This window comes from Orycteropus afer, unplaced genomic scaffold, assembly GCF_000298275.1.
Source record: "Orycteropus afer afer isolate SDZICR_OR568_19922 unplaced genomic scaffold, OryAfe1.0 scaffold00064, whole genome shotgun sequence".
NCBI classification, from domain to species: Eukaryota; Metazoa; Chordata; class Mammalia; order Tubulidentata; family Orycteropodidae; genus Orycteropus; species Orycteropus afer.
Genome location: NW_006921651.1, coordinates 7059711 through 7069426, shown reverse-complemented (window position 1 = coordinate 7069426; position 9716 = coordinate 7059711). Strand labels below are relative to the sequence as shown.

The 9716-nt window shown below is 43.9% G+C and overlaps 1 protein-coding gene across 1 annotated transcript in view; it reads right to left on the bottom strand.

Moving 5' to 3' along the window:
* Window positions 1-251: 251 nt before the first annotated feature.
* LOC103196322 (dynamin binding protein) overlaps window positions 252-9716 on the bottom strand; it is a 51744-nt gene continuing 42279 nt past the window's right edge. Inside the window, exons 7-12 of the mRNA XM_042780817.1 lie at window positions 6743-6871; window positions 5582-5914; window positions 4834-5013; window positions 3163-3361; window positions 1156-1703; window positions 252-437 (exon numbers count right to left, since the gene is read on the bottom strand). Of these exons, the coding sequence (XP_042636751.1) occupies window positions 252-437; window positions 1156-1703; window positions 3163-3361; window positions 4834-5013; window positions 5582-5914; window positions 6743-6871 (1575 nt within the window). The remainder of the gene's footprint in view (window positions 438-1155; window positions 1704-3162; window positions 3362-4833; window positions 5014-5581; window positions 5915-6742; window positions 6872-9716) is intronic.

Sequence of the window (9716 nt, the reverse complement as noted above, 5' to 3'; positions counted from 1 at the left end):
GCCTCTCTTATTGTGGTCACTGAATCATTTGTAAGACTCAGGGTCCATTACAGATTCTAAAAATTTTAGTGGGCATCAAGGTTTACAACCCAACTGAGAAGAACAAGACTATCTTGTGTCCCACCATGCCATGGTTAAGCAACGCAGACAGGGGTTATGTCCCACACAGGTGCCCACTCCTCATTAGACACCAGAACCCTTCAATAGACTGAAAGCCAAGGCAGCAAAACTGGGTGGGAGGCAGAACAGGTTCAGGTGTATTCAGTTTTGCGGATATAATTGGAAGGAACGTAGCCCTTTTTCCCATTGACTTCAGCTAACCACCACTCTGTGTTTCCTGTAACATCCTTAAACTCGAGGATCTTGAGTCTCTGATTGGCTGACACACTCAGTTCATTTGGGTTTCGTGCCTTGAAGGTATAGACGGCAAAATAGACCTGTGTGAGGGAGAGAAAACAAGTTAGAGCAGGGCTGCCCAGCAGAACTTTCTGTGGTGATGGGCATGTTCTTTCTCTATACTGTCCAACATGGTGGCCCCCTGCTCTATGTGGTTACTGAGCACTTGAAATGCGGCTAGTGAGATTAAGGAACTGAATCTTTGATTTTATTTAGTTTTAATTAACTTAAATTTAACTTCTTAGGATGTGCTGTAAAGAAGGAACTTTCAGTCACAATGGCAGGTGGATGAGATATGAGGATACCCTTTCATACCCCAAATATATAGAAATTCTGGAGGTGGCAGGGGGACCCAAACTTGTTGCCATCAAGTTGATGCTGATTTTTAGTGACCCTACAGGACAGAGCAGAACTGCCCCATAGGGTTTCCAAGGCTGTCAGTCTTTATAGAAGCAGACTGCCTCATCTTTCTCCCATGGAATGGCTGGAGGGTTCAAACTGCCAACCTTTCAGTTAGGAGACTAGTGCTTAACCATTGTACCACCAGGACAAGAAAGCAAGCAAGAAAGATCACCAGGTACCAAGAACAAAGAAAGATACAGTGCAAAGTGAGGGTGGTGCTCGGTGATCAGGAGAAGCAGCCCTGAGGCCCACGAGGGTACAAGGATTGATCATGCCCACTTCTGGGCAAGCGCCAGTTGTGCCCTCAACATGCCCTCTACCACCTGTCTCACGGTGGCAAACCAGCGAAGCATTTACCTGGTTGCCCTCTGCCTCACTGCTTTCTGGCTCTTCTTTCTTGTCTTCCACAGGCTGGGCTGTTCTTGCACACTCTTTTATGAGGTCTTTACTGTGTCCGTTTCGCCCTGGTACGGAGTAACCAGCCATTTCTGGATGCCTGGAGTGTCGGTAGCTCCTCGAGGTGGTAGTGGGTTGGGAAGCGTCTCTGGATGCATCTGCAGAGTCCCACGGCCTTGGCTGGGAGACCGAGTCCGGGTCTGAAAGGTTTCTGGAAGAGCTACTTTCTGAACTACCCAAGTTTAAAGGCGCACTGAGACTTCCATGGTCAATTTCCTTCAATGAAGATGTATCTGGAAGCTGCTGCTGGCAAGGCCCTGAGGTAAAGGACACGCTCATGCTGCTGGGGTTGAAGGTCAAGGTGCTGTTGCTATTCTGCCGTGGGAATCTGGGAGAGGAGTTGCTGTGCTCTGACTCAGTGGAGGAGTGGCTGCCGACAGAGACGTCAGAGTGGCTGCGACGAGGATTGTAGGGTTTCAGGAAGGAGCTATACACAAAGCCTTTGGTGACTATGGGAAGAAAACATAAGCATTAAGACTTTTTAGTAGAAAGAAGGAAGAGAGAAGTGAGGAGAGAAGGATCAATAATGAGACATGAAATGAAATGCCTAGCGACAAAACATGGAAACGTTCACTGTGGGTGGGCATGGCCTAAAAGCTATGGCTACCTGCCAGCTCATTTCTGTCATGACCTTGTAACAGAATATGATGAGGATAACAACCACATCTTGGAGAACAGGTACATGATGAGCAGTCAAAAGGATATCTAGATCACTGAAACAAAGGCTGAGGGGAAGACTTGTCCAAGTATGTGTTTGGTACACCAAGTGTGGTCAAGAAGGGGTGGTGTCTCGAGATAGCCCCTCACATGTGCCTCACTGCCCTCATTCCCATCCTTAACCCTTGGGTCTCCAGCCCTGGTTTGGGAACGCTCAGGAAATACTGGGTGAGTATTCTCATGTAGGAAGCAGTTTGTATTAGTTAGAATATGTACATAACACACATACAGAACACAGTTATTTTTATAAATGGCCTAACATGATGAAAGAGAGAGACAAAACCTGTAGGGCCAAATGTGTTTTAGAATTTAGGGTTTTTGCATTTTGCAAAGATAATCTAGTTCGTATATGTTCATAACACCACAGCCAGGTCTAGGTCAGCAATGCACAAACTCATTACTATTTCAGTAGCCAAACATATGACTATTTACACCAAAAGGCATAAGCAAAGATTATAAATACCCTCACATCATTCTGTTCAGGTTTAGCTATCAAATGAGTCCAGATCAGGCTGGGTTTTGGCAAAAGAGTGCTAAATTAAAAATAAAAATACAAAAAAAAAAAAACCACACTTCGTTTTTCAGAGCTGTGTGGATTTTGGCTTTGTGGGAAAAGGATTATAAAGCAGTATTATTCTTTATACTTTCTTTAAAATCTGTACATTCTCCCTCCCCTTGCAAAAAAAAGCTGTGAAAGCTATAAGCTTTTCTTAAAATAAATCCCTAAAGAACCACAAGGAAAAACTCAGCAAACAAAACAAATCTCCATTTTAGAACCCGCTCTTACAGGTTTTAAATTCACACACAAGACAAGGAATATTACAGAAATTCCTTGTAATTCCTGAGTAAACTGGAAGAGGGCAGCTTACTCAGAACAGGCTGAGAGGGAACAGGATGTCCTCAGGCAGTAGCTACTGCCTGTGAGGAGGGTTAAGACCTGGCAGGATCTTGCGAGATAAGTAAGTCTCCACTGGAATCTGCAACACCAAAACCAAGTTTTGTTTCAGTAATGATTTGGGTACATATAATACTCCCTAGAGATGTATCCACAACACATAATAACTTTCAAGGTTATTTTTCCGTTTCATCAAAGACTCTCATGTTCCTTTCTGGCCTACACAGGATTCTGGTACAGCTCACAGCACTTTTTCCTTACCTAAAGTTACACTAATGGGATGTCTACAATCTCACCTCCATTGTCAATGAGCCAGCGGTTCTGACTGCCCATGGGGTCTTTTTTCTTTATCACACCCACAAGGTCACCTTCCAACAGCGAGACATCCAGGTCCTGAGCAGCATTGAAGTTCCGCTCGACCTGGAAGAGTTTCTCAGGGGGATACCTCGCCAGAAGGGAAGCCCGGAGTTCTTCCGACTGGAGCATGTAACTTGGCTGAAAGGCAACCCAAGAGATGCCATCAACAAAACACCCTCCCTGGCCATTCTCCCAGCAGCCATATTTAATCCCAACACACAGTGAGGGCCTCAGAGATGAGAGCAGTGACAATCACCCACTCACTGCTGCCACTGATACTTCTGTGACAGTCCACGTGGCAGGTAAAAATCACAATCTCTCAGGTACGTGTTGCTGCCTTCATAGTTACTAAGAACATTTAGCACATGCTTAGTTTGACATCTGTTATGCTGTGACAAAAAAAAAAAAGTAACCTAAGAAGAAAAAGTAAAAGAATCAAAATACCTAAGGGATATTACTGTTGTTATGTGCTGTCGAGTTGGACCCGACTCATAGCGACCCCTCCTTGGGTTTCCGAGGCAGTATCACTACGGAAGTAGATTGCCCTATCTTCCTTCCAAGGAGTGGTTAGTGGGTTTGAACTGCCAGCCTTCTGGTTAGCAATCAAGTGCTTTACGCACTATGCTACCAGAGCTCCCAAGGGATATTACTAGGTCTTCTTGTATTTTTGGTTTTCTTATATTTAGCTATAAACCCTAAACAATTGGGAATTTTCCTATGTCTAACTTGCTCGTCTATAAAAACAAATATTTATAAAAATAATAAATCTGATTCTCCCTTTTAAGGTAAGATGCATCATTATTTATGGAATTATATGGGGCAAAATATTATATACAAAGACAAATTAAGCACAGTCTTTTAGAATATGGCCCAATATAATCTGTATATTTTATACTGCTTTTTAAATTATAGAGGAATTGAATTCAACAAGAATATACCTCCAGGTAAAAAAACAGTAAATCATTTACTGCTTAGTAGTATATCGGATAGTTATTACCTTTCCTAATATACGATCAAAAATAAGTAGGCTTGGCAGAATCAATACACTATCAATACTGTGCTAAGTCCCCTCATTATAACAGTAAGATTCAAGAATGATGTTCAGAGGGCACTGAATAAATATCAAATGTGAGGAAACCACAGGCAGAACCAGGAGGCTGCTGGTGATGCTCCGTAAACATGAATGAATGAGCCCATCAATGACGGATGAGAACACAATAACCTTGGTTCTCCATATCACACAACATTTAACTCTGCCTAAATTGTTAATGTGTACTGGCAGAGGTGGGTCCATCGATACTATAATAATGAGGATGATGATCATGACAACAGCTTACTTTATATAGCACTTACTATGTGGCCAGGCAGTTTCTAAGTCCTTTATACCTATTAACTCATTTAATCCTAATAATAATCCTGTGACACAGATACAGTTATTATCCCCATTTTACAGGTGAAGAAACTAAGGCAGAGAAAAGTTAAGTGACTTGCTCAAGGACATACAGCAAATAAATGTCAGTCCTGGGATCTGAGCCCAGACAAGCTCGCCTCAGAGTTCACCCTCTCAGCCACTAGCCCACACCACCCTTCCCTAGGAGTTCCGTACTCACCAGACCCAGGAGTGGCTTTCGAACAGACTGGCGGTCCATGGTCTTCCTCTCGAATGGCCTCCTGGCAGCTGGGAGGGTCTCCGGGAAGAAGGTGAACACCTGCAGGTGCTGCAGGGCTCTGCTGTGCTCTTCATGGAAGATGGCGATGAGGTTTCCCTCCCTGCCGGCGACTTTCAGTAACTAGAACCCACGGGAAAAGGAGAGTGGAGAGAGGAGAACGTGGATGAAAGATCCCGGGACTGACAAAGTCGCAGCGACACCACGTGAAAGCTCCAGTTCAGCAGTGTTCACCGTGTGTAAGGCACCGACACTGAGGCCCGAGGTGCGGCCTCATCAGGACACAAACCACCTGGGCACTGCCAACAGCAGAGCTGGCCAGCTCCTCTGGAAACTGCTCAAGACGCAAAGACACACAGGTGTCCTGGCACCATCAACACACTAAGAACTCCCATTTCTGACAGGCCTCACCTATGCCAGGTTTAATCTATCTCGTTTGTATAGGTCCCTCAGTGGTGCAAAAGGTTAGATGCTCAGCTGTGAACTGAAAGGTCAGTGGTTTGTGTCCACCCAGGGGCAACCACCCACTGAAACTCCCACAGAATGCAGTGCCAGACACGAGGCTGCCTGGGTTGGAATCGACTCAACGCTAACTGTTTAGTTTGAGTAATTCCGCAGACTACTGTGTGTGCCCGTAAAAGACTCCAGAACTTCCAGGAGTGCTTTTCCTCAGGAGAAGGAAGGAACTCACTGAAAGCAAAGGCTGTAACTGCCCCAGAGCCTGGTGCACGAAGTCGCTGTGGGCCTCGGCGTAGCCATGGACGCAGTTGGTGAAGAGGCCCTGGGCGTACTGGTGGAACTTGGGCAGCTCGTCCAGCAGCTGGGCGTTCAGGGCCTCGTAGTTGTTCCGGGCAGACTGTAGCTCCTCCAGGGTCTTCTTGTCTTTCAGCTTCTCCGCCCGCTCAGTACAGTTGTAGAAGTCCAGCAGCTTGTCAAAGCGTTTCTGTACCAGCTTGTGGGGCCCCGTAAACATGCTCAGTAACTGATTTAAGGGGGAGATGACAAGCCGCTCTGTCCTCTCTTTCTGTGGGGAAGATGAAGGCATGTGGCTCAGTTGGATTCTCTCAGTATCCCGTATTTGTTATTCTCCAAAATACTTTTAAGGCTGTTAGGTCCTGTACCATGTCCTTTGCCCCAGTGTATAAGCTAAACTCACACAGGTCCACAAGAGTAGTTTATATCCAAACACTAAAACCAAAAAAACAAGCTCACTGCTGTCGAGTCGGATCCCACTCATAGTGACCCCTCCTTAGGTCTGAACTGCCAGCCTTCTGGTTAGCAGTCAAATGCCTAAGGCATTAATTATGCCACCAGAGCTCCCATCCAAACAGTAAAGACTCCATTCACAACTCTTCAACAATTCAATACACCTACAGCTGTTTTCTTTGGATCAGTTATCACCAGTGATGCCAGAGTAAAGTCCTACTTTTCATTTGATCTCCGACACTAAGTTATCACCAGCTAAGAAATGTCTTCTGAACACATATACCCAAGTCCTTCCAATCCCTTCAGTAACTGAAAGTCATGTTCTTAATATGAAACCCTGATATGACTACAGCTAAGGGACAGCTAGTTCTGATGCAAGGAGAACATCTGATGTTGAAGGAGGAGCCCTGGTGGCGCAGCGATTAAGTGCTTGGCTGCCAACTGAAAGGCTGACAGTTTGAACCCACCAGCTACTCTGCGGGAGAAAAGATATGGCAGTCTATTTTCATGAAGGTTACAAGCCTTAGAAACCCCATGGGGCAGTTTTTCTTTGTACTACAGGGTCACTATGAGTTTTTGGTTGGGATGTTAAAGAGAACCCGGAAGGAAGCCCAAACCGTGGAGATGGGAGAACAGCGTCCCTTACAAAACTCGTGAAGAGCTGGTCACTGATGTAGCGATGCACCTTCTCGAGCTGCTCCAGCTCTCGGTTGCCCTTCTCCATGCACACGTCCCACATGCTCATGGCGGCCACCACTTTCACACATGCTGATTCCTGGAGCCATGTGGAAACAAACACAAGAAAGATCAGACACAACTTTCTAACCTCGATCGTTCATTCCACAGCAGTCTGGGACAGAAGGTTTCATTATTTAACATTTTTGCATAGTGGCTAAGGCACTTGACTGCTAACCAGAAGTCTGGCGGTTCAAACCCACCAGCCACTCCTCGGAAGGAAGGTTGGGCAATCCTACTTCCGTAGTGATACTGCCTCGGAAACCCAAGGAGGGGTCGCTATGAGTCAGGGCCGACTTGACGGCAAATAACAACAACAACAGCATTTTAACTTTCAAACAAACACGGCTCATAAACTATGATTTGTGGGGCATAGAGAAAAGTTTAATTAAGATTTTTTCAGAAAAACTGATGAGGACTTTCTTCATCTCTTTAGTATTTCTTTATGCCTCTAAATGAAGGTTTTCCCCAAAAAATTGTTTTCTTTTTTTGTTGTTGAGAATACAACATACATCAATCCAACAGTTTCTCCACGGACAGCTCCATTACATTCTCCAAGTTGTGCACCATTCACACTCTCACCCTCCTTTTCTGTATCGGTCCTCCGCCATCAACATAAACTCACTATCCCTTAAGCTTCCTATCTAGCTTCCAGGTTGCTGCTGTCAAATCTCATACACACTGTTCTTTAAAAGACCCCAATGCTCAAGACATTCTCTACTAATTAAGGCAAACTTCCCAGGTAGTCCCTAACTCAAGGTGGGGTTCTGTCCCAATGACTCAGTTGTTTGATGTTAGTCAATACTTCACTTTTTTTTTTAGTTTTCATTATCATTGTCATTTATATCAGTATCTTTATAAATCATAACACTGAACATCTGTGAGTGAACATCTGAGAATGGTAACATCAGCAAATTACATGCTGCAACACTCTGTAGTGTATGTTACTCATGATGAGACATAAAAAAACCAGATAGTCGCAAGTGTGGTTCATTGTCACTTGAATATGTTGTATAAGCTGGAGACACCTGTACTGTTTGGTTTAAGGAGCCCTGGTAGCACAATGGATAAGTGATCAGCTGCCAACTGAAAGGATGGTTATTTTAAACCCCCCAGTGCCTCTGGAGGAGAAAAGACTTGGTTATCTGTTCCTATAAAGATTTCAGCCTAGAAAACCTTGAGGCAATTCTACTTATGAGTCAGAATCGCCTTGACACACAACAACAACAAAGTCTGGCTTAAATAAGACTTTAGGAGATATTTTTCATTTAAGGTTTAAAGATTATCTAAGGACAACAGCTTCAGGGGTTCATCCAGCCTCAATGGCACCATAAATTCTGGATTCGGTAAGAATTTGAAATTCTGTTTCACACTTATCACATCCCCCCCCTTTTGATCAGGATTCTTCTACAGAATCTTTGATCAAAACATTCAATGATGGCAGCCAAGCACCATCCAGTCCTGGTTTCAAGGCAAAGGAAGCAGTTGTTCATGGAGGTGAGTAGCCATGCATTCCATTTCCCTAACTGGAGTGTTTCTTAAATCACCAAAAAGTGAATTATCACATTAGAACCAAGATGATTCCTTTAGGGTTATGATAATGAATTATTTGTTCTTCAAGTCTTAATCCGTAACTGTTAGCTTCTCAATGGCAGCTGCCAACCACCTACCGATAATTACAATCCTACAGCCCTTGCTGACTCTGACATGCCTGCTTCCTCTAGCCCTGTTCTGCCCTTTCCTTTCCTTGTCAGACCAAAATGTACCTTATAGCACACAATATAATCTACTAATGCTTGTCCATTATCTCTCCCTCTCTCCTACCCTATCTTCACTAAAATGTAAGCTCTATGAAGGGAGAAATTTTCCGGCTTTGTTTGCTGACTCAATTATTATTTGCTGAATGAGTGAACAGATAAGTGGGTGAATGCATAGTTAACACCTGATTAATCCCAACAGCTTTAGAATGTCAGCCTGATTTTCCTTGGTTACCTGGCACAGTGTTGGATGTCTGCCTGCTGTAAATTTAGGGATGTCGATACCAACCCAAATAAAACCTTAATGCAGTGAAAAAAAAAAAAAACAACCAAAGTCACTGCCATTGAGTCGGATCCAACTCACAGCGACCCCTCCTTGGGAACTGCATTAATAATATGTAAAAGGTCAATCGATTCCCTAAGCAAAAAATGTCAGTACCTCATAAATTGGCTTGATATTTTATGTTTATGATGTTTAGACCCTTTGTCTATATGTAGAGAGAGAGGAAGTTATCCAAAATAGATTAAGTAGAAAAATCATAGAAAGTATATGTATACCTACTCCTCACTCACCAACTATCTCATTATCCCACATTTTGCATTTAAGACCACAGTGAAAAATCTACTATTTGGCTATTTTGCACATTAACAATGTGCAGCAGTACATCGCAGTAACGAACAGCGTGAGGTGTGAGTAGAATTGGTTGTGATGGTTAAGGTTATGTGTCCACTTGGCTGGGCCATGTTCCTCAGGGGTTTGCCAGTTATGTAATGATGTAGTCAGCCTCCATCTTGTGATATGATGTGGTCATCCTCCACTTTCATGTAATGACCTGATCTCTGAAACCTAACCATGTCAGTAAGTGAGGAGTGGGTATATTCATTCACAGAAAAAGAGTGGATGGATATACACCATAGCAATGCTTCCTGTGGAGAAAAAAGGAAGTCGGATTAGGAGAGGAGAAATATACAGAAACTTTTTAATTCTCACTCTACAGAAATTCAGATACCAAATTATACTACAAATCTAGGAGCTCTGGTAGCATAGTGGCTAAAGCACTTGACTGCTAACCAGAAGGCTGGCGGTTCAAACCCACCAGCCACTCCTCGGAAGGAAGGTTGGGCAAG